At 40.9% G+C, this 26586-nt stretch overlaps 2 protein-coding genes across 2 annotated transcripts; both read left to right on the top strand.

The window, feature by feature from the left end:
• Positions 1-3465: 3465 nt before the first annotated feature.
• On the top strand, positions 3466-20852 carry LOC308222766 (disintegrin and metalloproteinase domain-containing protein 9-like; the record flags this gene model as incomplete). The annotated part of the gene is made up of 22 exons (XM_080621119.1): positions 3466-3535; positions 5877-5971; positions 6862-6938; positions 7567-7645; positions 8602-8678; positions 10418-10637; positions 11131-11196; positions 11278-11349; positions 11723-11895; positions 12389-12473; positions 13720-13841; positions 14738-14909; positions 15437-15526; positions 16042-16237; positions 16361-16466; positions 16673-16847; positions 17229-17309; positions 17899-18004; positions 19112-19244; positions 19662-19725; positions 20193-20249; positions 20778-20852. 22 exons carry the CDS (start codon positions 3466-3468, stop codon positions 20850-20852), a joined length of 2391 nt encoding a protein of 796 aa, XP_080477245.1.
• Positions 20853-21727: 875 nt separating this feature from the next.
• Positions 21728-26298, top strand: PSTK (phosphoseryl-tRNA kinase; the record flags this gene model as incomplete). The annotated part of the gene is made up of 7 exons (XM_080621118.1): positions 21728-21808; positions 22435-22707; positions 22918-23203; positions 23886-24081; positions 25001-25076; positions 25800-25893; positions 26093-26298. 7 exons carry the CDS (start codon positions 21728-21730, stop codon positions 26296-26298), a joined length of 1212 nt encoding a protein of 403 aa, XP_080477244.1.
• Positions 26299-26586: the final 288 nt, after the last annotated feature.

Raw genomic sequence — 26586 nt, 5'->3', positions numbered from 1 at the left:
TCATCTCCCGGTCTTTCCTGTTCCTCCTCATTTGTTGGTATTTACTGTGCAGACACCTTAATAGAAGTGGTAGTGCATCCAGTTTGCACAGTTTGTGTATAACTCTTGAAGCAGTTCAGGTGAGAAGAGCAGTCTGCCACACTGACAGAATGGGAGCTCTGTGTATGCTGTTGTGTGGTTTGTCACACATAACTAAACTGATGTCTGGTACATCACTGAGCCTTTGAAACACAAAATGAGGTTTAAAGAAGACTGTATACCCTGTGTGTTTATAGACGAATTCTGAGGTGTAAAATGTGGCAGCAGGCAAGGAAGGTTTTCATGTGTGCTAAACCCCTAATACCTTCTAAAGTTCATTGTCTAGTAACTAACATTTCACATATAGAAGAAGTTCAGCTGCCAAGACATCTGTCATGCCCCTTGTCATTAAGAAATAGGTTATACTGACGTTTCTGTTTGCTTTTTTCACAGAGTGGAACAACAGCCTATTTGCTCCTATTTGGAAAAGATCATCTCCAAAAATATGGATCTGATGGAGAAAAAACTAACGGACTATATTGATCGCCAAATCCAGGCTCTTCAGACACATATAGATAATAAAATGGTTCTCTTAATGGACCTGGTTCAGAACTCTCAGCCAAACAAAATTTCACAAGCACACTATGGTTCTAATGGAGGGTTCTCTAATGGAGAGAGATAGATGTGTGTGGATACAGGACTTCAGGAGAAGGAGTTTCAGGGCAGTTATGCTTTACAAAGCTCAGTATTTATGGAGTTAGAACTGTACCGTTCTTCAATGTTGTTGACCTGCATTTTGTTACTGTAATTCTATCCACTGTTGCACACAGTTGTTAGTTTTATGAAAGATCTTAAGAATGCCTGTTTTTTCCTAAACATGAGAATTTTGTATGCCCTTTGTGGCTTATTTATTTAAAGAGCATTACTAAAAGCTGTATGAAACACACGGTTTCTCAGTTTCAGCTTGAACAATGGAGAAGTAATCGAAATAAATTGAGTTACAGCTTTTCTTTCTACCCACATGTCATCCCTTCACTGTTCTGTTGTCTTGATGTTTGATGTGTAATATTTAAGGGTTAGAACAGGATGTAGTTTCTTTGTGCTTTTGGTTTATTTATAGGCATTTCTTTCAAAGATCTTCATTATTCCATCCATTAGAGGAAGTACTAGCATTGCCTGACTTGGACTGGTTTTATTCAGTGTCTTGAAATGCACTGAGCAAAAGGTGTTGATGGGCCGGCAAGCGTTGGCTTCACAGGCCTGCAGAGCCCAGTATTTTTATCTGGTCTACCTCATATTTTCATTTCCAGGAAAACCGATGTCTTTTAAAGACTCTCACATCTTGATGGTGGCAACCCTCAGGAGCAGAGTTTGCAGAAAGGATAGTTTGTTTTGAACAGGTATCCTACAGTTCTCCCTTAGCTTAACTTGTGCCAACAGCAGTTTCATAGTGATTTGAAAAGACAGAGACTTGTTTGTTTGTTCTAAGAAAAAGACCTGAATTATCTTGTACTTTACATTCCCTTTATACCTGTTATGTTTTCAGATGCTTTCTAAACACCCTGAAGTAGACACGTACATTCTTCAGCTCAGTGATTCAAGGGAAGAATAGTCAGTGGAGAGGTTTTTTAATTACAAGAAATAGTTGAGATCTGTTTCCAAGCATCATTCCAGTGCTGTTGGTTTATTGATTTTGAGCTGGTTTGGGATTATTCCCTCTCTCCTCTCTGAGTGACAAATCTGAACAGAAGTTGACAGGAATCCAACATATCCTGAAGCAGTTAATAGGAGCTCTGGAGTTGTTGGTAGCCGTGTCCTGCTTGGTGTTTGTGGTATTTCAGTATCACCACTACTGCAATGATGATATTTGAAATCAAAACCACCAATGAAAGAGTGTAGAAGCTGTATTGGAGATTTGGGGATTCTTCAGCTTCTGCTTTAGTGACGGATTCTCTGTAGAGAGAAACATCCTCTCCCTTGACCTGCTGCTCACGCACTGGGGGTGCAGCCCAGCACACAGGCAGGTTCTGGGCTCAAGCACACACTGAAACCGAGCCAGAGGGAGCTTCTTCTCACCCAACACCTTGAAGTCCTTCTCAGGGCTGCTCCATCCAGTCTCTGCCCAGCCTGTGTTTGTGCTTGCGATTGCCCTCTCCCAGGTGCAGGACCTTGCACTTGGCCTTGTTGAACTGCATGAGGTTCACACGGTCCTTAGTCCTTTTTCTATTAAAATAAAGTGCTCTTGGAGAGATGGGAAATCCATAAAATCATGTCAGTGCTACGGGACCTCATAAACCAGCAACAGCTGGAGCAACAGAGTTCTCTCTTCTGAGTTTCATGCTAATAGTGCACCACGTAGGAGACAGACTATAAATAAAAGATTGGATTCATTTAATTTTCAGTAGGATACCAGCTTCTGGAGTCAGGGAAAGCTGCTGTGCTACAGACATAAACCCAGGGAAAGTGGCTATCGAGTTCTAACTCCTTGTGCTTGGCTGAGGAACATTAGTTACAGATGTAAAAATAGGAAGATGGACTTGAGCAGGCTTTGTACTAGCTGATATTACAAACACATCCGCATCTCTTTCTCTTTCACTTAAGCCATTGTTTCATGTGATTTGCTAGCAATGGAAAATATATTTGCTCTGGTTTAATTAATGAATTCATTAAAATTAATTAATGTAAATGTTTTAGCTTGAAAACTGTGCTGCCTCAGTCTCCTTTTTCAGGTTCTAAATGTGTTTGATACTTCTGGAATGTGTTGCAAATTTATCCAGTTTTAGAAGCATTTGTTCACTGCTTTTGGTGGCAATGTGGTTGTATGATGCCTCGGAAAATTATTCTGAACCTAGAAGAGGGATGAGCTGCATCAAGTTCCAGACCTTTGGTGAGGAGAATTATCTTTAATATAGAAGGGCTGGCTACAACCCCTGGTTTGGGGGTTTCCATGAGTTTGTTGGGTTTCCATGTGTTCATATACACTGTATTTTGGTTATTTTTAAAATAAAGCTGAAAAAAAGGGAAAAGAACATTTCTGACATTTCTAAGATTAGATTGTTCTATGCTAGTTTTTTTACTGAGCAATCACCATTATAAACAACCTATTTCATCCATTGGTAGCATGTTTCTAATCTCATATGATCTCACTGGGGTAATAAAGTCCTTTGGAATAAACCAGTTTGATCCTGGCGTGGGTTGGTGCTCTTTCTGCAATCAGCATTTAAGCCTGTGCTGCTTTTTATTTGCATTAAGCTGTCTAACCAGGGTTTTTTTTTTTGAAAGCCTAATGGATTAAATTTTACTTCCTGTTTCCTTAGCAGAGATGAAGCATCTGAGTGCTTTTTCTGCTGTTTACCTTCGGAGCAGACGGTTCTTGTTCTTCTAGTTCTCCTGCACAGAGCCAGGTATACAGTGTCTGCTGGGTTACTGTAGTAGTTTCTCCAGGAAATGTTAAAACACAGCCTATTTTTGTTCACTTTTGGACTAACTTTAGCAGGAAAGCCTTTTGGGATGAAAGGTAAGATTCATTTCAGTTTTTCTCATGTATTCAGAAAGTTTCTCCTAGTCTTCTCGTATTCTCTGGTCCTGATCATAATGTTGCACAGCTTTGAAATCAAGTCCTGGCTCTCCCCAGGCATTAGGCTATTAGCTGACCTGCTAATTGACAAAGTAAAGAAAAAGGTGAATGGATAAGATTCCAGGTTGGAAGCTTTTTATAGTTAAGGTCTTTGTGGTTTTTCCTCCAGGATGTAGTAGGTATGTAAATACATCCCCTTCCACACAGGACGCTGGTTGTGAGAACTGCACTTTACTCTCATCAGTAGTAAACACTGTAGAAAAAGATTTCTTCATCAGTAATGCAAGGAAAATCCCTACAGTTTTGTTTTAGCTCCTCATTAACTCATTGCCATTTATGATTTGGCTGCAGATATGAGATTTAGGTGGATTTTGTGATTTAGTAGTAAAATTACTGAAGATTGAGAACAAAGAAATAAATGTCGAGAGACGATCATTTGACCGAGACCTGTTTGCCAACAGCAACTTCCACATTTTGGTTGCAGTGGCAGCCTTTAATGCTAAATATATGCTACCTGCACCTAGCTTTTTAAAATCCTGATGTTATCTAATGGGTAGAGATCACCATTACACTGACAGAATCCTCCTCCCCGCTTTGAATGGGTGATTCTGTGCCTCCTTTGCAATTATAAATTCCTTTCACAGACACGTGGGAGGCTGAGGGTGACTTTGGACTGCCATAAATGAGAAGAAATCTTTTTGTTTCCTTACGCAAGGACAATTTAAAAAGAAACTACTTTCATTGTTAAAACCCATGTTATTACTGTTTAAAAGCAATGGGTTTGCCTCTGTTGGTCACACTCAAACCAGACTGATGAGCAGACAGGAAAAGGGAAGATGAATTCAAGTTCACACAATTATAAATAAAGTCACTAGAGATTGTTTTTGTCTTTGTAAACTATTCATCTAAAACCAGATACTCAGCAGACTTCTTACCTGTAGCTTCCCACATTAGCATGATGTTCTGGAGATAATCCTGATAACAATGTAAAAGGCTACAGAGCTTTCGCAAGGGTTTGGCTGTGGTTGGAACAAAGAAAATGCAGTAATGTCAGGCAGTGGCTGGAGGCAACGCTGTGAGCCAGGATTATACACACAGGAAGTGGCAGAATTACATTCAGAGGACAACTCTGAGGTGTTCCTCATTCAGGGAAATAGGGAAAGGAATATGAGTAAAGGGATTTAAATGGAAGGAGAGGACTGGAGGGAGAGTTTGTCTACTCAAGTGAAGGACAAAAGGAAGTGGAGACATGAGCAAGAGGGAGAAGTGAACAAGTGCAGGACATAACAGTAACTAGGAGGCAATAGCACAACAAATGGCTCTGCACACAGTAAAAAACATTCCACACTTAGGGGCTGAATATCTGCTAATGGAGATACAGTTTTCTCCAATTCTCTATAAGTTCTGAAATATCCTGGCAAAATTGGATCTATCATTCAAAACAATAGCACTATATGTCCATATAGAGCCCTGCTATGGATTCACAGATCAGCTCAAGCTTCCTGGCACTGATGAAGCGATTTCACAAAGCTTGAAGGAACTTAATTGTATTTGAGATGTTAGCATCCTTTGCACAGGTGATTTTCACTTCAGAAATTACTGTGAGGGGACAGAGGGTGGACAGAGAGGGTACCTGCATGGGTTTTCTGTGGTACATCAGGTTAGAAGTGCAGATTATGGAAGAAGAAAAACTGTTTCAAAAATGAAAGACAAAGTTAATAATCTAGAATATATGAGAATGAAGACTGAGTTTAAATCATTCAATAGTTCCTTTTGTGTTCTCCAGACCTCAGCTGTTTCTTCATCACTGTCGAAGTATGCACTCAATACAGGAAAGGATTTTTTATCATTACTCTTTTTTTCTTGCTCTTGAGATTCTCTATTAAGTTCCTATCATATTGGTTGAGGGATTTACGTTTTTTTCAGTCAATAAATAATTCGGTTTGATATTGTCTCTATGAAGGAATGAGAAAAAATGGAGCTAATACCCAGTTTATAATGTAAATAACTAAGACCAAGAGGTAAAGCCAAGATTGCAGCCAGTTTGGACACCTTGTTTAAGAAAACTTTTGCTTGAATTTGCAGGTTTTAACACTTTACATCAGTTGTGTTTGGAATGCTGCAGTCATTAGCCTTAAATACAGTCAAAACAGCATTTCTATAGGGAATGAGGCCACATACATCTAGTTTCAACACTCATAAACCAAGAGTAACTTGGCCATGAATGAAAACATTGATTTCTGTGACTTTCCCAGCATAATCCAAAGTTCTTTATTTTCAGGTGTATTTTCTGAACAAACATCCAGACTTTCTACACTAGAAATAATTATTCCTCGTCTGACAGGCAGAGAGAAACATCACCCATTTTATCATGAGGTTGGTTATTCTGTCTGATTTTTTCTTCTGATGTTGCTGTTTTGCACAATACTAATATTACATACACAGTGTATGGTGTATATAGATTATTTTTGTGAAGGATTGTGCCCTGCACTATCTCTTCAGATTCTTTGTTTTTTCAACTAGTTTTGAGTAAATTTGTTCCCACAGAGGTCTGCAATTGCACTTTAAGTTAGCGCCTTTCAAACTTTTAGTACTTTGAACAGCCTTGTCAGACAAAAGTGAGAAGGAATATGAAAAATATTTCCATTTCCTCCAAGTCAGATTAGATCTTGAACTTGAACTATAGTCCACGCTGTGTGTGTCCTTTTGCTCATTGTATCTGGTCTTTGGATAACCAGAGGATTTCAACCATGTGGCACCTAAAGGGCTGATGCTCTCTTAATAGAAATGGTGCCACAGAGTTGCATAGATGAATGAGTTAAAAGAGAATGATCTGAGCCTTTCTTCTTCAGTTCTGAGGTCATTTACCTTTGTGCTAGATATCGAGTTCAATTACTGTAGTAACTGGTAATGAAATAGCATTACTCATCTTTGTGCAAAGCTATTAGGGAAGGAAGAATCTGTGAGTCATTTACATAAGGTGTCACGAAACACGATGTGGTAGTTGGGTAAAGGGTGCATTCATGTGCTGTGCCCTTCTGTCTTCTCAATGAAAATGTATAGATTAATAGAATTTAAACTTTCCATAGGGAAAAATATACAGTGTGCTGCTGAGACTGACATATAGAAGGCACTAGGGTTAGGAATCTGTGTTTTGGTAGATACTTCAAATGTATACAGTAGTTGGACGTCTCTTCTCAAAGCTTGGATAAAACGACCAAATAGAAACTCTCCTAATCAAGTGATATCTTTTGTTCTGTTTTCAGGAGCATTCTGATGACAACCTTTCTTACTCAGTTAAAACCAGAAATGGAACTTACCTCCTAAAACTGAAAAGAAACAAGTATGCAATAGAGTGTTCTAAGGAATCACACCATCTTGGGAGTTAGCTGCATATAGACAAGTATTTTTATACTGAAAAAAATCCAGAAGAAACCATTTAAATGGGAGGTTATGCTAATTATCATATGCCCCTGTTAAATAGTGTCTCTGTTATGATCCTAGCTTGCAAATGTAAGGGAATAATATTTTTTCTGGCTGTGAAGAAATGTATTTTAAATCATTATTTATTAGCAGCATGAGACAGTACAATTCAGAAAATCCTTATGGAATATTAGAATTCATCTCAATATTAGCTTCTTACTAGTGAAGGAAGGGTTGTTAGCCATGTTGTATGTGAAGAAATGTGTCTGTTACTGTTGCTCCTCATTCCTGATCCTGTAATAGCCCAGGCCCTGGTGCAGTGTAGTCTGCTCAGATCCTTTTCTATGGATATTTTAGTTAAAATATTTCAAAATAACTTATTTTCCAAGTAATTCAGCTCATTTTCAGGTATTTTGTTTCACATCCATGGATTTTAATATCAATTAGCATGAGTGTGCTGCTAACTGTGTGTATTTCTTACTAGGATTCTTGATTTACTTCTTGCTTTCTAGACTGTTAAAAGAGCAGTAGTTTATTTTTGTTTCCAGAAAGCTTGTTAGTGAAGACTTTATGCTCTACACATATGGGGAAAATGGGAAACTGGAGGCCACACAATCAAAAAATGAGGTATTGTATGTAATAAAATTCCCCTTTTGTGTCAGAGTTTCCTCAAAATGAGGAAGCCAAGCTTTATGAACTGAAGGAGATATTAACAGTTTAATAGAACTGAGGGCAACAAGGATGTGTATGCACCTAAATGTATTGTCAAAGCAAAAGCCAATGCACAACCATTAATTCTGAGTGCCTTCGTGTCTCTATACTAGGGCAGTGAAAATAGGTTACATTTTTGGCAATGAAAGGGAAATACAAGTGATGCACATAAAGCATCTACAAAAGGAAAATACATTTGTCTGGAAAGAGGCTTTTGTGAGTCTTCACATTTGTAGCATTTCTGTTTAACAGTTACCACTGATACAAAACATGAGGTTTGGTGTTTTATGAGGGAGTGGGCTGTTTATGGTGATACACATCACTGTTTTCCAAGGTGTGAAAGGAGATGCCAGGAGATTATGCCAAGACTGAATTTGAGCTGCCTGACAAGGTCGCCTTTGTATAAGTATGCAATTAAAGATACAACAGCAGCATCAAAGCTTTGTAGGTTGTTGGTGCCAAACAAGCCTTATAAATACTTTTGCATTTCATTTCAACTTTAAACTGTATGTGAACTCAGCAAGACTTCATGGGGTGCTTTGTCCATGGGAGATCTTCTCAGATCAGCCTTTGAGAGGAGTCTGTTTAAGAACAGGGTGAGCAATGTAGGTGAAAAGACTGCTAAAAGATGGTGATGGGTTAAACTAAAAAGCTGGTTGTTTTTGAGAAGCAAGGAACCTGTTGTAGGTACTCATGTCAAGTCATATTTTACTCTGAGAAGGCTGGGATTACTTCTAGAACAATGAACTCTGTAAATCTGTAACAGCCAACCTTAATGTCATGCAAATACAAAGGTTAGTTAGAAAACAAGTTTGCATTTGAAGGCAATAGCCTTATTTTGTCATTAATTATGTGGTTTTGTTGCATTTCAGACACACTGTTATTATCATGGCACTGTTGAAGGAATTGCTGACTCGGTGCTTGCTCTTAGCACATGCGATGGCCTTAGGTATTAACTTTTGCTTGTTACTTCAGGGCAATCCATTGTGCAGTACCAATGTAAAACAGTAAAATTCATCATACAGCTGAAAAACACCATCCTATCTTGCAAATCTTTTTAAATACTTTTAGTATTTCACCTTTTGATGAAGCTGAACCTCTTTACAGGTTTTATAGTTTCCCTCAGCTACCCCTTTTTTCCCTTTTTCCAAAATTCCCTCACAGAGAAAAGATGAGAGAGCATAATCTAAATATAGGCAAAACACGGGCATGAACTGAAGCCTGTTATTTCATGCAAATGTCTTGACCAGAGACACCTTTGTAGAAGAAACACAATCTGATGGAGCTTTCACTGAACTTAAAACAATCATAGAACCATAGAATCCCAGGTTGGAAGGGATGTTAGGAATCATCTCGTCCAACCTTTCTTGGCAAGAGCATGACCTAGACTAGATGTCCCAGCACCCTGTCCAGCTGAATCTTAAGTGTCCAATGTTGGGGAATCCACCACTTCCCTGGGGAGATTATTCCAGTGGCTGGCTCTTCTCACTGTGAAAAATTCTCTTCTTGTGTCCAGTCAGAATCTGCCCAGGAGTAACTTGTGCCCATCACCTCTTCTCTTTTCCATGTGACTCCTTGCAACAAGGGAGTCTCCAGCTTGTTTGTAGTCACCCTTTACATACTGGAACATGGTGATAACGTCTCCCCTGAGGCCTTTTCTGGAGGCTGAACAAACCCAGCTCTCTCAGCCTTTCCTCAATTTTTTTGTGTTTCAAAAGCAATAAAATTACATTTATTGGAGAATCATACAGGGACCAGATTAATGCATAAAGGACAGTCATTTCTCCCTGCAGAATCAGTCCATGAGTTGATAAAATGAGATGGCACACACACGACATGGTGCAGATATTCAGAACATGCTTAGAGTGTGTCCATGCTCCCCAGTGTTCACTGTGCTGGGCTCTTTAGCTGGACTTTGGACATACCTGTTTCATGTAGTAGCCTTGTTAAGTTTGATGCTTTTTTGACAAGGAGAAAGAGGAAAATGGGATAAAGATCACCCACATATCTCTCATTGTTAATATCACAGTGACATGCCACTCACAACAAATAATGACACTTCTGGCATTCCTTTAACTGAAGAATAGAATGGTCAACATACTGGTGTTTCAGGTAATGCTGGATCTCAGTAAGCAGAACAGATACTTCATTTTGACTGTTCTGCAAAACTTCATCAGACTCAAATCCTTTGGTTACTTTGTACTCACATTTTTGAGGATCTTCTTTCACAAGATATTAACTAGAGAATTCTTGTTCTAAATATAGTTTGAGATTGTGGAAAACAAGATAATAGGCTGTAAAAGATTCTGGTACAGCAAATGGGCACGGACTGGGTGTTTATGAGCCACGGACAAATGCACTCAGCAGTGCAATACTGCTATTGCCCTCATAAACACCCTGGTGATTGCTTTTAGTTTCTCTCTGTGTCTTAGAAAATACCTTTTTCTAAAATACTAGATTACTTTAGCTGCATGGGGCTAGGAGTGAGTCTAGAGATAACGACTAAAAGAGACCCTTTTGGTCATTTGAACTTACACCCTCTATTAAGATAATCTAAGATAATAATTTATTTCAACCGAGTGGTATGAACAGTTCTAGTTTCTAAGCATCCAGTTGTCATTCAGTCATCTAGTCATAACCACGAGGGAAAACCTGTGGAATAATTATTCATTCTTTTATCATTACTAGAGGAATTCTCTACATTGGTGGCAAATGGTATGGAATGGAGCCACTCAACACATCCAGCACATTTGAACATGTGTTTTACCAGTCAGAAGATATGCAGGATATCCCCTTCCAGTGCGGTGTGCTGAACAGCAGCCTTCACCACGAGGAGATGTTTGTGAAGCAGGCTGTGAAATACACCTTTGTTTCAAACAGTACCTCTAGCAGGGAGAAGCTTTTGAGGGTAAATACATTTCTGTTTCTCTCTTGAGAGCTGGAGTCCAAGCCACCTCCTCAGTCTGTCCCAGCAGCCAAGGGTCTCCAGAGCTCTTGCATGTGCATGGTGTCACTGCAGGTGGGTTTTGCCTTCATGTTCATGGCCCTCAAACTGGTGTGAGTATCGCTAAGGACATCCTGAAACAGAAGAACAGCACAACTTAACACAGCTTGAAGCAATCCTTTAGCAGAAGAGTAGAGGTCTGCCCAAAGCAGTCATGGGTATGACATGAAAGGCATGAAGCTGCCACCCAGCTCATGCATCCCAGTGTCTGACCAGACATGAATTACTGATATACAGGTATTAGTGTGTAAAAATAAAGTAAATTGACCTTTGAGGCCATGTTAAAAAATGCATCATTGCTTTAAAAACACCTGAAATGAAAATCATGAGAAAGATAAGTAAAAAACCTTGAACTTGTTAATTCTTATATTAACTTCCTGTGCTTTCTAATCTGCAGATGAAGCGAGCTGTCCTGCCACAGAAAAGCTATGTGGAATTATTTGTGGTTGTGGATAACAACAGGGTAAAGATATTGCCCAATCCTAAATACATTTCAATACTTCATTAATTTATTTCTCTGACCTTCTTATATGGTATTTTACAGTTTTTGATGAAGAAATCTGATCCTGCTGTGGTGCAAAAGGAAACAGTTGAGCTGATTAATTATGTTGATGGGGTAGGTCAGATACATTGCCTAGATTCAGTAGCTTCTCCTACTGATCTGTTCCCAGTTTCTCCTTAAGACAGCTAAGAAAAAGAATGAACATCATCTTTCCAACTTCTCCAACTGAGAGATACGTTTAGATACCTTCATGAAGTAGACTGCCTTCAGTCATATGTTATTTAGCTTTATATTATATAAACACACATATTTAGTTTATATTTCATAAATATTTTATAGTTTCATTTCTAAATACTAATATATTTAATTTCAAACAAAGTTATGTCTCAGTCACTCTGTTGAACTTACTGTTTACTCAGTGATGTAATCTGTCATAATTCATTTGAAACAGCCTGATGGATAGCAATTATCATTATGGTTTTTCCAGATGTATGCAGCATTAAACATCCAGATTGTTCTGGTTGGATTAGAGATCTGGACAGATACAAACCACATATCTGTGATGGAAGGGTCAGCTGGAGATGTCCTCAGTAGATTTGTCTCTTGGAGACAGAAAGATCTTCTTAAACGATCAAAAAATGATGTTGGCCATCTCATCATGTAAGTTTTCATGCAGTGGAAGAACTACCCACACTGCCAGTGTTGCTGATGTGTATGGTTTAGGGGTTGTGCATGAATGAAAATACAACTGGAGTAAAATTCGTTCAACTTCCAAACTTTCAACCTTTATAGACAAGAAACTATAATGAATTCTTTATAGATAACCAACTCAAGGTGGCTCTACTTAGGCAGGGGGGGAGTTGGACCAAATGATCTCCAGAGACCCCTTCCAACCTCAACCATTCTGTGGTTCTGTGAACTCAGAAACGCTGTCACAGCAGACTTGGGTGACTTATCATTGTTTTCAAGCTAATTCATTCAGGTATTCATTATTAATTATAGTGAAACCCTGATATGGTGATATATTTCTTCTTGACTTCAAGACCAAAATTTGCCTTGAAATTTTTGTTTCAAACTCATTACTGTCTTTTAGTAGAACTTTTAAACATTCAGCCCCTCTTTCAACATCACCTTTAAACTGCTTTTGTTGCAGAGGGAGAAGCTCTTACAGTGGATCCATTGGAATGGCTTTTGTGGGTACCGTCTGCTCACAAGTCCAGGGAGGGTCAATCAGCACTGTAAGTATACAGTGTTGTGGTTAATGGAAGAAACTAGCACTGGAGCTGCTAAACTGTCACACATATCCTGCTAGTGGGACAACTGAAGGCTTTCCCCTGTGCATTTACAATACACAGTTGTAGGTACTGCTATTGGCAGACGTTGTATCCATAGAAGTACAGCCTAATAAGTAACGTGCCCTTTGCTGACCTATTTGGTCAAGTCACCCCAGTCTTGGAGATGAGGCTTGGAGTTGTACGGTTCCTTTCATGGGGTTTCTTATATAAAGACTTGTGCATATTTAAAACCTTTTGAGTATTTCCCAAATTCTCTCATCTCTCTTCATCACATTCCGGTCCATTTGGCTGATTTAGTCCTGAAATAACTTTTTGATCACCTTTTGTAATTCATCTAACTCATGATTGCATAAGAAAAACCCATCCTCATACCATTAAAGTTCATAACCACAGTGTTCTGGGGATGCAGCTACAAAATAGTGTGTATTTTTCTACTCTTTACATGGATAGAAAGTGAACATAACACACTATATTCTCAAGTGTCAGGATTTCCCCACAGTAAGGCTGTAAACATGCAAAAATTTTAAATGTGGCAAAATTAGTAAGAAAGTACTTTTTTCTCCTTCACCCATGGGGCAGAATCATATCTCCAGATGTCCCTGTCCTTACAGTATGAACGCCACAATGCCATGGACAATCTCAGAAGCAGATTCTGTTCTTTAACAGAACACGAAACAGAACAGCTGTTCTTTTAACAGTACATTTGTCACTGAAGACTCCACTGAAATCAGTGTCATGAGTGATTAACTCTGTTAGAATGGACAGAATATAATTATTTCAGTTGGAAACCACTTACAATGATTGTAGAATCACAGAATCCCTGACTGGTTTGGGTTGGAAGGGAGCGTAAATCTCATCCAGTTCTAACCCGCTGCCACAGGCAGGGACACCTTCCACTAGAGCAGGTTGCTGCAAGCCCCTGTGTCCAACCTGGCCCGGAACACTGGTCCAGCTGCCAACTGTTAATACTCAGAACATGATCCTAATGGAAGGAATACAACAAGTGGCGGAATTTGGCCCTACCAGAAAAGAAAGTGATAAATTGTCTGTTCTTGCTGCTTCTGCTCTGCAAAACAATTCCATATTCTGTCTTCACAGCCTCTGAGAGCTTTGAGGCTTGAATAAATCAATAGTAACACAGTATTTTCTTTAGTTTCACAATTTTTTTAACACTGATTCTCTCTATTAGTTGAATCATGACAATGTGTTGCGTCATGCTACAGTAGTTGCTCATGAATTGGGGCATAATCTTGGAATGAAACATGATGACACAAGGTGTCCTGCATCCTATATTATGCACAGCACAGATAAGTAAGATTTCCAGTTATTTTATTTCAATAATTGTTATTTATCTGCAGCAGTGACTATGCCTTAGAAGCTGTGAATCTCCCACGGATCTTGAAGAACTTTTGTGCATGGGGAGTTGTTTGAAAGGTTTAATTCACTGAGTTAGGACTTAACCATTTTAATTTATTTGAAACTATATTTTTTTTTTACAATCCAGTCATTTTTTATTTGTAGCATTCCTAAAAACTGGATTTTCTTAATTATTTATTTTAATGATAGTGTGCTGCTGGGTTTTTTTACCCTGCTGAGAACTGAGAGTCCCTTACATATATTCACTGGGTTCATGCAAATGTGTATCCTTCACACACATTCTTAACAGTTAATTTAAACTAAACCTCTCAGCTGATGCTTCTTTCAGTTCACTTGTTCTTTGGCTTCCCTTATGAGAAAAAGATCATATTATTTTATCTATCTTCACCATATTATTTTTATCTATCTTCATTTGTATTAATAAATCAGGGTAATTGAGCACTGGACAAAACTACTATAATAAGATGTATTCATGAGTTCTTAGGGGCTCCAAGTAAGGTGGATGCCTTTGTGGAAAGTATTTTTGAATCAAGCATATTCAGACTCATTACACAAAAGGAATTTCTAAGGCCTGTTTTATGTAGGATGCCAGAATGGATAATCTCATGATCTCTTTGACTTCTGAAAGTACTTCATTTATGTTATAAATATTATTTTAAAATTCTAGTACTATACTCTATTGCAAAATAGTCAAAATGAAGTATCTCGTGCTCTCCCAGCATTATAAACCATGCTATTTATTATAGATGAACAATACTTTAAGGGCTTGAGTTGTATTATTCCCTGTAAGCAAAATGCCTATAATAAAAAAGTAATATTATGCTTTCCAGTGGATCCAGGAATTTCAGCACCTGCAGTGCTGATGATTTTGAGAACCTTATTCTCAGTGGGGGAGGAAACTGCCTTAGAAATCCTCCCAAAACAAGTAACATTTACAAGGAACCTGTCTGTGGCAATAATGTGGTCGATAGTAATGAAGAATGCGACTGTGGCAAACCAGAGGTAATGAATTAAATTCAATTGGATACTTTCTGCATATTGTGTTATTATATTTGTTGCTATATTATTATATTTATTGTATAATGCTGGCCTTTCAGTGTACCTGATTTTCATTAATATCTGAGTTTTCCTTGTAATTTTACATCTTGGCAAGCAATATGAAGATAAATGTTAGTAAAAGCCTAAAATCACTGCTAATGTAGTGGAAAAATAAGATAGGAGGAGTGATAAGGAGTAAACCCCCGTGTGTTCTGCTTCTTTTAGTGTCCATTTAAAGTGTAAACATATCCTATACCCCTGCACCACAACATATCAAAACACAGATGTTTTTCTGATGACTTGTAGTAAGAAAATACAGCCAAACTGTGTGCTGGTTCCTGTTAGAGCAGAAAGCTGTCAAGCTCAGAACACACAAGAGAGAGAGTGTGTTTAAAGTCTGGTTTGTCCATGCACTTGGTTTGATCATGTGGTTTCCTAGCTATAGAGCAATGTAAAACCGTTGTGTTCCTTTGTCCATGGTTATTCTTCAGGAATGTACTAACCCTTGCTGTGATGCTGCAACTTGCAAACTCACGCCTGGATCACAATGCGCTCAAGGACTGTGCTGCAAAAACTGCAAGGTAGACTGTTGTATTAAGCTAAATTAATACTATTTACTAGTATTTTTTAATGTTTGAAAAGAGCTATCATAACACTCAATATACTTTCCCATTATCAAACTACATTCACCAGTAGAAAACATGTAAGCAGCGACTTTGTGTCCAACAACTCTCAGGCAGTAGCTTAGAAATGGAATTTCATCTCTGTGTCATCCCTCGTAGGAGGCAGGAGCAACCAGGTGACTCAGTAGTGGTGATCTCCATTATGCAACACCAAGGTTCTCCCAGATCTGTGACAGTTGGCTGCTTTTAAATTGGTACTTGTGTACACATTTGTATAATCTACCGAAGTCGTCTGCAGGCTCAGGTCATAAACTGTAGCTACACCATATGAAACTGAGGGAAGTTTTGGATACTGATCCCAAAAACTGCTTTGTCTTCCTTAAAATCCCAAAAGGCTCTCAGTTGTCATTGTCTCATGTTAGCACTTCTGCTGTTGCAAAATAAAAGTAGGGTGCTATTCCTCTCGGTTCCAGTTTAAAGTGGCAGGAACAGAGTGCAGATCAAAAATGGACTTCTGTGACCTACCTGAGTACTGCAATGGAAGCGATGCCTACTGCCCAGAGGATGTTTATATCATGAATGGTTACCCATGCAGCAACATGAAGGCTTATTGCTACTATGGAGTATGCCAGAGTTTTGATTCACAATGTGAATCTATATATGGAAAAGGTATGTTGATAATTTAATGTGAAAAGACTTGGAGTCTCCTAATATATATTCCTAATATTTCTTTTTCTTTCTCCTATTTTTAAGACTGTAGTAGCTTACTAAGATTCACTGCTTTTTGTACAGGGGCACGAAAAGCACCCGATGCATGCTTTGAAAGAGCAAATATTAAAGGAGACAGGTTTGGAAACTGTGGAATGGAAGGTGGAGTGTACAAGAAATGTTCTGTTCAGTAAGTCATCAGCAAATAAAAGCTAACTCTAAAATCTACAATGGAAAAAATATATATTCTGTTACAAACTCTTAAAGCATAAGATTTAAAAGAGGATTTCCTTGAAATGCAAGCTAAAAAGTTTGACTGGATGGTGTATTTGCATTGAAACTGTGAGGGTTTTTTTGCTGTTCACCTTGTTTCTCAGTGTCTTTCATTCAATACAGGCATAGCCTGTGTGGCAAGCTCCAGTGCACATCTGTTAGTCTTCAAAACCTTCCTGCCTGGAGCGTTGTCAATAATGCATCTGGGGTTTTATGCTGGTCTTCTGACTTTGACTTAGGATCAGATGTCCCTGATCCTGCTCAAGTTCATGATGGAACAGCCTGTGGAGAAAAGAAGGTAGGATGAATCACAGCAGCATTACAGAATGTATTTCACCAACTGGGAAGTCCAGAACTTTCAAAATCATTACGTAGCTCTCTTATCTGTATGCCACAAGGAAAAAATCTGCTTTTTGAGAAACACACACACAATTAGCTCTTCAAAAACTGGGATGCTACAAACCAATGAGCTACATTATGAGTTATCCAAATTACTCATCAAAATGCATCCACAGACTTCTCTACAACAAATCCAACTATAAAATTGTGAAGTACTGAATGTTTTACCAGCCCTTTTTCTGGACATCTAAGTAAAAGCTGTAGAACTGTAAGCACTGTTTATAAAAGGATGGGATTTTTTGAAGTTTGGAGTTTGAAAGACACCAATTACTTTTTCCAGGCCTGTTTGGATTTTAAATGTGTTGATGCAAGTAATCTGGGCTATAGCTGTGATGTAAAGCAGAAGTGTAACGACAATGGGGTGAGTAGATAGTGTCTTCATGCCCTGTTTCTAGAAGACAAAGAGAGGTGCAAAATCCCTGCATAAAAGCAATAACCAGGCAGATGGCTTTGGGGTTTTCCCACCTGTATTAAAAGTTAAGTCCACCTTTTTATCTGTAATTCATGTCATCAGTACACTGCACTGACATTGAAAGACATTTCTTCTGAATTTCCCTAGGGAATTTTCTAGTATTAATGAGCTGTGGAATTACAAAAGGAAAATATTCCTTTGAGGAGGCCAAGTGATTCTTCACTTATAAATGTCTCCATGAAAGATCAAAATGGAGTCCAAAGGTTTTAAATCTGAGTTCTTTGGACTATAATCTATTGCAGGCAAATAAAACCCCAAAGCTTAATGTCTATAGGGAATTAATTTGCCGTATCAGTATCACTCAGTGTTTTGGGATGTTATGGATGTTATTACTTTGTGTATTTCTACACAATATTATGCAATATTTCTTGTTTCCACATGCACTCTTTCACGTGGAACTCCAAATCTACACTGGAGGTTGAAAGCAGCCACTTCCAAAAGGCATTTGCTTGACTAATCCCTATTGTATCGACTGTAGGTGTGTAACAGCAACGGGAACTGCCACTGCAACTCTGGATGGGCGCCTCCATTCTGTAACCGGTCAGGCTATGGCGGCAGCATTGACAGTGGTCCAGCTCACATAGGTAAGATTGTGAAACTGGCCTTCACTCTGCTCCCCATGGCTGATGATCTACTAATAACAGGGGGTTTCAGTCACTTTTCAACTGTTTTTTTCTACTACATGGAACGCTTAATCATGGACTAAGTTGAAGAGCAGATGTTATTATCAGAGCTGTATGTTTGCAGACATCAAGGAAGGTGGTCCAAGAGAGAATCTGAGCTCTGTTTTGTCTGAGCTAAAAAGCAATACATTAATTGCTCAGGATTACTGTTACATTGTTGTTAAATATTTAGATATTTACTTAGGTATTTAAAACAGAGTTCTGATAAAATGGATTTAATAGAGGAAGACTGTAGCTTGAGCAACAGAAGTGGTAAATGCTCCCCCCCCGGCAGTGTTCCAAGGCCACGCTGGACAGAGCCTTGAGCGACATGGTCTGGTGTGAGGCGTCCCTACCCATGGCAGGGAGCTGGACTTCGGTGATTTTAAGGTCCTTTCCAACCCAAACCAGCCTATGATTTACAAAACTAGCAGCCTTTATATGTGGAAAGGGTCTCACAGAAACGAGAGGGGTTAAGGAGGTACATGCAGCCAACAGCAGTTGTAAGCAGCTTGTGTAAGAGCCTTTACACTGAGACCACACAAAATGTTTTCCCTCTCTCTCTTTACAAGCTAAGTTCATCATCATCTGTAGCTTTGTGAGGCAAAGAACAATTCATATTTTATCAAGCTTTACTAAATTCATTCATTTTGGGAAAGGGAAAAAAAGTTTTCTATTTATTAAAGGCTTAGGAAGGCCAAGAAGAGGTGCAGACCAGTTGTGGGTAAGGAAATACAAAAGGAATTAGTTTGCTTTAGAATTCCTGACAAAATATATGGAAAAGAAAAATGTCTGCGTATCAAACAACATGCGGTGGGTAAGGCAGAAAGAACTTGTAATAACATAAGGCCAAATCCTACTTTTCTGACCACAGAATCTATACATTTCAGTGAAGTTACTACTTTTTGTCTATTATAATGTGAAGATTGTCATTTTTACAACAGAAAGGTGCTTTTTAGCAAAAAAAATGCTTTAATATGAGGTTAAATAAGATTACTATCTTACATTATTCCAATTCTTTTTCTCTAGATACATCACTTCGGGATGGTCTCCTTATTTTTTTCCTCCTTGTATTGCCACTTGTAATTGTTGCTGTAGTAGTAGTCATTAAGCGTGATGCAATAAGGAGGAAGTTCTGCAGGAAAAGCAGAAGACAACACAGGTATTTCACTTACTACAAATGCCTATTTCAACACTTGGGAGCATGTTCCAGATTCATTTAGCAAGCTGGGTAGATGCTTTATCTATACAAAGAATTCCAGCCCACCAAAAAGAAAACATCATCCCAGCTAACAGCAGTAGTAGGTTGCATAGTTGCCAGTCCTCTGCTATTAGGTAGTTTAATCCAGATATTCCAATTGTCAGTTCTCAAGCATTTTTCCCCCAAATACAGTGCACTTTCCTAGTTGTTATTGATAATTGTATTATATGGACAGAGGGGCACACACATGGAAGTCACCTGTCAAGGCTGGAAAGGGCTGGAGTCGGACATGGAATCCTGATCTCAGCACTCCAGCCTCATCCCTGACGGTGGTTAAACCACATGGGGATTTTCCTGATGACGTGGTTTTTATTTCAGGAATAACAATGTGGAACAACCAAAGCAAAATAACACACCAAGTCATAACATAAGAAGTAATCAGGTAAGATAGATGCATGCTTGCATTATTTCATGGTGAGTAATCCAAATTATACATGCTTGTTCTCTAATATAGTTACTGGTGACTTTGTGTTCTTCTGATACACTGAAACCAAGTATTTAAAATCACTTATAAATCATTAGATAAGATTTCAGCTTGAGGAAGCATAAGCTTTATTGCCTGCCCTGTCAACATAGGCTGTGAGTAGCATGGGATGGAACAGGCTGCTACTTAGCAGAGCAGCCAAAGATTGAACTTTGAATTCTGCAGACAAATACCAGAGAAGCTGCTCAGCCAGGCTGTGGATCCAATGCTGATAAAGCAAAATAAAAAGTATCAAAACAAAATGTTGCAAGATAATATGAAGAATGTTACAGAAAACGAAAAACAGTTCTAAACCACCATTAGCTTAGTACTGAATCAAAATCTGTGTTTTCTATTAACCTGATTTTCTGCAATATCTTTTCCAGCCTGCCACATCAACTCCTGATTTCTTTACTGTACCGCATTTTCCTGGTCTAAGGTTTGTAGTATTTAAAACCAAGCAAGTAGGGATAGTATAAGGGGGAATGGCTTTAAACTGGCAGAGGGGAGATTTAGATTAGACTTTAGAATGGAATTCTGATAGCTGCCCCATCCCTGGCAGTGTTCAAGGCCAGGTTGGACACAGGGGCTTGGAGCAACCTGCTCTAGTGGGAGGTGTCCCTGCCTGTGGCAAGGGGTTGGAACTGGATGAGTGTTAAGGTCCCTTCCAACAAAAATCAGTCTGGGATTCTTAACTTCATCTTTGCTACGTTTACATTACTGTATCCTTGTGAAGTTCCTAATGTCTCATATCCTGTTTAGGAGGATTTTCCATGCAGCCTCATATCAGATATAATAGATTAAATGCTTGTATGGAAAACAGCATAATGGCAACGTAAATGCTACTAGGGAGAGGGATGGGCAGAGATAAAGATATGTATAAATCCTAGCAACTGTTTAAGGATGCTGAAGATGTTGTTGTCTCAAGTCATGAACTATTTCACAAAATGTGTTTCTGACACTTCAGGCAGCCAGTACAAACCCAGCTTCCAGCAGCTCCTTCAGGACCTCAGCGACCCACAGTCCCACCTAGACCAGCTGCCTGAAAAGCTCCTTGGGAACCTGCATCCAGTTCTGACACGGAATTACAGACTGCTGTCCTCCAGTCCTCTCCTTGCGCAGCCAAAATGCTTCCTGAAAGCACGTACCTCTGGAAAACACTTGATGCTACCAGGCACTGAACACAGATTTTGTCACATCCATTATTCTCCTAATTGCTGCTGGCTGCATTTGTGCCTCTTCTACCTCACTCCCTATTTTTGTTTTAAATCAGAAGTCTGAAGTTTCAACTCCTGTAAGATGAAATCTGGAAGAGCATTACAGAACAGGACTCTTCTAAGCACAGCCTTACTTGCCGGCCACACAGGAGTGAATTCAGTTATTTAGGCATCATTTACGCACCTCTAGTCATACACTGCTGTGAAAATTAGAACACAGATGGACCCCGTGGGAAGTCTGCAGCCTGTCTACCTCCTGGGTCATCCTCTTGGCTGTTCGCTGCTAGGGATGCAGCCATTCCCTGTTCCCCACAGGCCAAGCTTTTCCTGTGTGTTGCTCCAAGCCTCAGCTTCCATGCAGCACTGTCGGAGCTGGGATCTGGATCCCACCTCTCACTACCTGCCACCTGCAGTACCTTCCACTTCAGTCAGTTGAGCAAGCTGCTCTAGTGGAAGGTGTCCCTGCCCGTGGAAGGGGATTGGAACTGAATGAGCTTTAAGTTCCCTTCCAACCCAACTATAAAAGTAATGTCACATCGGACACCAGCAATGGATAAAGCCTCTGTAGATAATGGATCTGAGTCTTGAAGGAATGAACCATCCCTCTTATTACAGAAAATGTGGTGTATCAGGGAGAACATTATACACTCAACAGTGGTTTAATGTCTGCTGGTTATCACAGTATCAGGTTTTTGTATCACAGTATGAGGTTTTTGCTAGGATCTGACTCCACTACAGAAGCAACAGTTAACTTCCCTCACTCTAAAGGGGACAACTGGGAAGTGGTACCGATTCAGTATGAACATACACAGGTTGTCAAAATGACAGCTCATGGAAAAGCAGCTGCTCCAAGGAGAAAAAACCACTGGCCAGGAGGAAGCTGTGGGTACCGGTCAGTGTGTACATCAGAGAGCAAACCACACGCTGACTGTGCTCACCTGTGAGCCCTAGGAACAGCAACTAGGGAAAAGAAGGAATAAATTCCAGAATCACCTCACCAATGTGGTATTTCCAGCTCCCTCAATGGCCATTTCATTGAGGAACTGGATGGAAGAACCCAAAATACACTGCAGACACCATCAGCACTGGCAAAGAGGGTTTTCCAAATAAGTGTCCTTATATCCTTAGAATCTTCAATTGTTGTTATTAAACATTACTATCATTTATACCTTATAAACAAGCATATTACGTTATTATAACTTAAATCATCACGCTCAGAACACCCAACAGTATGTTATGCTAACATAAGCCATCGCTGGGTATAGCCGGGATCGCTCATTATCCTCACGCTTCGTGGGTCACTAAAACCCATCATTAAGTTTATTATCAAATTAAAGGTAACTAAACTCGGTTGTTTCCGCACGGGCCCAATCCGCTCCCCTCGCTTCGCCCGCCCCGCGCATGCGCGCAGCAGTCCCGGACCACGGGAGCGGCGGCTGTGGCGGCGCTGGAGGCTGCAGCGGAGGATGACGATGAGCGGGGCGGAAGCGGCGGCGGCCGCGCCCGGGTGGGGCTGTGCGTGCTCTGCGGGCTGCCGGCGGCCGGCAAGTCCACTCTGGCCCGCGGCCTGCGCCGCTGCCTACCGCAGCGCCAGGGCTGGGCCTGCGCACTCCTCACCTACGACGAGCTCATCCCACCGGAGGCCTTCCGCCCACGGGAGCCGGGGGCGGAACCAGACCCATCGGTCAGTGCGGCGCACTGCTCTCATTGGCCAGCCGAGCCAGCTTGGCACGGCCATTGGCCAGCTCGATAGCGTTGCTGGTCGCGTGGGGGCCGTTGCTAGGCAACGCGGCGCTTCCCTCAAGGCGGGCGGGAGCTCTGTGGTGGTGGCGGTGGTAATGGCGATGGTGTGGGGCCGGGGCGAGTTTTTACCCTTGTGCTGCTCCCTCCACAGCTGCCCGACTGGAAGCAGAGCCGGCGGGAGCTGCTGCAGTGCCTGGAGTGCCTTCTGCAGGGGCTGCTCACCGGGGACCAGCTGGCAGCCCCCGGCCCCACCAGCCAGCCTGCCTGGGAGCGCTTCCTGGCCTGCTGCCACCGGCAAGGGCTGCTCCTCTCAGTGGAGGGCGGGGGTGGCCGTTACTGCGCGCATACAGCCGGGTCCGGGCCGCTCTGCATCATCCTGGATGACAACTTCTATTACCAGAGCATGAGATACGAGGTGTTCCAGCTGGCTCGCAAATGTAACTGCTCTTTTTGCCTATGCGTGAGAACGTGTTGTGTCGGAAACTCGGTGCGCTTTAAGTGCCTTTCTTTATGTGTTCTAGCAAAACAAGAATTATTCTTTATTGCTAGATTCCTGCAGTATAGCAAGCACCAGCTTTATTACTGCGTTAATAGGAATTGCTGCGTCACTTAAAGCCTTTCTTATGTTGATCTGTACATAAGCAGCCTTGAATATAAAATGGTTTTATAGCAGTTTCCCAGTACCTAAAAGGGCCAGCAGGAAAGCCGGGGGAGGACTTTGGACAAGGGGAATGGCTTTAACCTGCTCGAGGGGAGACTGAGATGAGCTCTTAGGCAGAAGCTCTTCCCTGTGAGGGTGCTGAGGCGCTGGCCCAGGGTGCCCAAGAAGCTGTGGCTGCCCCATCCCTGGCAGTGTTCAAGGCCAGGTTGGACACAAGGGCTTGGAGCAAGCTGCTCTAGTGGAAGGTGTCCCTGCCCGTGGCAGGGGGTTGGACCTGGATGAGCTTTAAGGTCCCTTCCAACACAAACCAGGCTGGGATTCTGTGATTCTGTTCTTTTCAGGCTCGGAACTAGTTGTAGAAGTTCCTCATTCATGTAAAGCCTTTCCTGTGTATGTTGCTTTCAGAAATGTTTACTTGAACAGTTTAAAGGTAAAATTGTCTGTTGATGTTCTTTTAGATTCCTTGAGCTACTGCCAGATATTTTTAGAGTCTCCACTTGAATGTTGCTTGCAGAGAAATCGGCTGAGGAGTCATCCCTTACCTGACCAGACAATATATTTAATGGCAAGCAAAATAGAAATGCCAGATCTGAAGAAAAATGCTTGGGAACAGAACAGCCTCATCCTGCAAAGTTCTGACTGCACTTCAGAGAAGTATGCTCAGTGCGGGGGTACTGCTTTCATAGATGGGTGGGCAGAAGCTTTCTACTGTATCTAAATGGTTTTATGGTGATTTTCAGAAGCCAGTCAGTGATGCACAATACGTGCCAATGGCTGTGACCTTGCAGCCATCACTCTTTGTAGACTTACCTCCAAAACAAAACACAGTTCTAAACTGTTGTTAAAAATATATGTGTCCCTAATATAAAAAGGGCATGGAACTGTTGAAACAAGTCCAGAGGAGGCCACGAGGATGATCAGGGGACTGGAGCACCTCCTGTATGAAGATAGGCTGAGAAAGTTGGGGCTGTTCAGCCTGGAGAAGAGAAGGCTGCGTGGAGACCTCATAGCAGCCTTCCAGTATCTGAAGGGGGGCTATAGGGATGCTGGTGATGGACTCTTCATTAGGGACTGTAGTGACAGGACAAGGGGTAAGGGGTTCAAACTTAAACAGGGGAAGTTTAGATTGGATATAAGGAAGAAGTTCTTTACTGTGAGGGTGGTGAGGCACTGGAATGGGTTGCCCAGGGAAGCTGTGAATGCTCCATCCTTGGCAGTGTTCAAGGCCAGGTTGGACAGAGCCTTGGGTGGCATGGTTTAGTCTGAGGTGTCCCTGCCCATGGCAGGGGAGTTGGAACTGCATGATCTTAAGATCCTTTCCAACCCTAACTATTCTATGATTGTGAATTGTGAAACATTAAGCCTGGAGATAATTGGCTGTAGGTTTGATTATAATTGTTTTTCATCTAACTTTCCATGTAAAGATAATTTCATTGATTGCCTCATACATTTAAACTGGAAACTTGGTTTTTTTTTTTCCTGTGCTGAGGTGTCATTACAAAATGAAAGAAGAATCTTCAGTGAAAAAACAGTGAAACTGTTTGTTTAATGTGGTTCATCCTTGTTTTGTCAGTGAGCAGATCATCACTTTGCTGGCTGCTGCCTTGGAAAATCCGGTGAAGCAAAATGAGGAAAATGCGGAGCAAAAGGTAGCGCTGCTTGACTCCGGTCATGGCTGTCAGGTAGTGGGGAACGAGTTACACCTGAACTGTATTCACAATAGAAACTGAGAAACAGCTCTTTGACAGACTGAGAGATCTGGTCTGATTCAGCCTGGAGAAGAGAAGGCTCCTGAAGGGGAGACCTTAGAGCAGCTCCAGTGCCTAAAGGGGCTACAGGAAACCTGGAGAGGAGCCTTGGACAAGGGCCTGTAGGGACAGGCCAAGGGGAATGGCTTTAACCTGCCAGAGGGGAGACTGAGATGAGCTCTTAGGAAGAAGTTCTAGCAGGGGGTTGGAACTGGATGAGCTTTATTGTCCCCTCCAACCCAAACCAGTCTAGAATTCTATTTCTTAATTACAAAAGCATGCACAGAAAAGTTACTCCCATCTGAAGTGGGTACAACTGTCACCCTTACTAAGTTAAACCATTGAAATACCTTGAAGAATACTGTTGAGTGTTCTGTAGTAGCAAAAGGACTTTGGAGCTGTCACACCCTGAGGAAAATAATTTTCACTTCTTAACATCACACATTCCCATCTGTGGCAGTCACCCTGATACACACACCTGCCTCCAACTCACAGGAGTAGCCTGCACTGCACAAGTTACTGCTAATGCATTACATGTTTTCAAAGAGAGCTTTAAAAGCTTATGAGTCTAAACCAAACGTCACGTCTCTGCACGTGTCCCTCCTTCCTGTGTCACCCCGGCAGGAAGCCGATCGGGCCATCTGTGCAGCCAGTGCTGTCCATCAGGCTGACCAGACCTGCAGACGACTCATCTCTCAGGCAATGAAGGAGGCTAGAGGTAAGTGCAGCCTCTTCTGGGGGTTAGCTCAGGAGGTGGGACTCAGCCTGTGACATTCCCTTGGGATATACTTAAGAAATCCCAGGCCTGCAGGGGTGATGGAGGCAGTTGCATTCAGTAGGCTGACCAGAGTTAGTGAAAGTCTTTAAAGCTTCTGTTAAAGCATAAAGTTAAAAGCTTGGCTTTAATTTTCTTTCAGATAAAAACATCCTGCCAAGTGAGCTGAAGAGCCTGGCAGAAGAACTCAACAAACTCAAAGCAAGGTTTTTGGAAGACGTGAGGCAAGGAAATGATTTGAAAAGCCAACTTTCTGTACAAAATCAATGTTCTGACCCTGGTACATCTGTAATTTCTTTGTTCCAACTGGAGGCAGCCAATATGGTTAATAAATATATTTTAAAATAATGACATGAGGAGTAGTGGCATATTTTAAGGGCCCAAAGTGTTTAAAATGCAGTACTGCTTCAGCATTCCAGCTGAAAACATCTGACACAGGTTCCTTCTCTGGAGGCTTGTGCCATCTCTTTAACTCATCTTGCCTGTATTATGGAAGAGCAACACAGCTGTTAGGACCCAAAAGGAGTCATTCAGGACCTCCCTCCCCTTGGGACCTACAACCAAGTTTATGATACCTTTGTACTGAATTAAAGTGAAATGACACCAGCCAACCAGTTTCATTTCTTAATCCAAACT

This window comes from Psittacula echo (genome assembly GCF_963264785.1).
Source record: "Psittacula echo genome assembly, chromosome: 6".
NCBI lineage: Eukaryota > Metazoa > Chordata > Aves > Psittaciformes > Psittacidae > Psittacula > Psittacula echo.
This window is presented reverse-complemented; position numbering and strand designations above follow the sequence as displayed.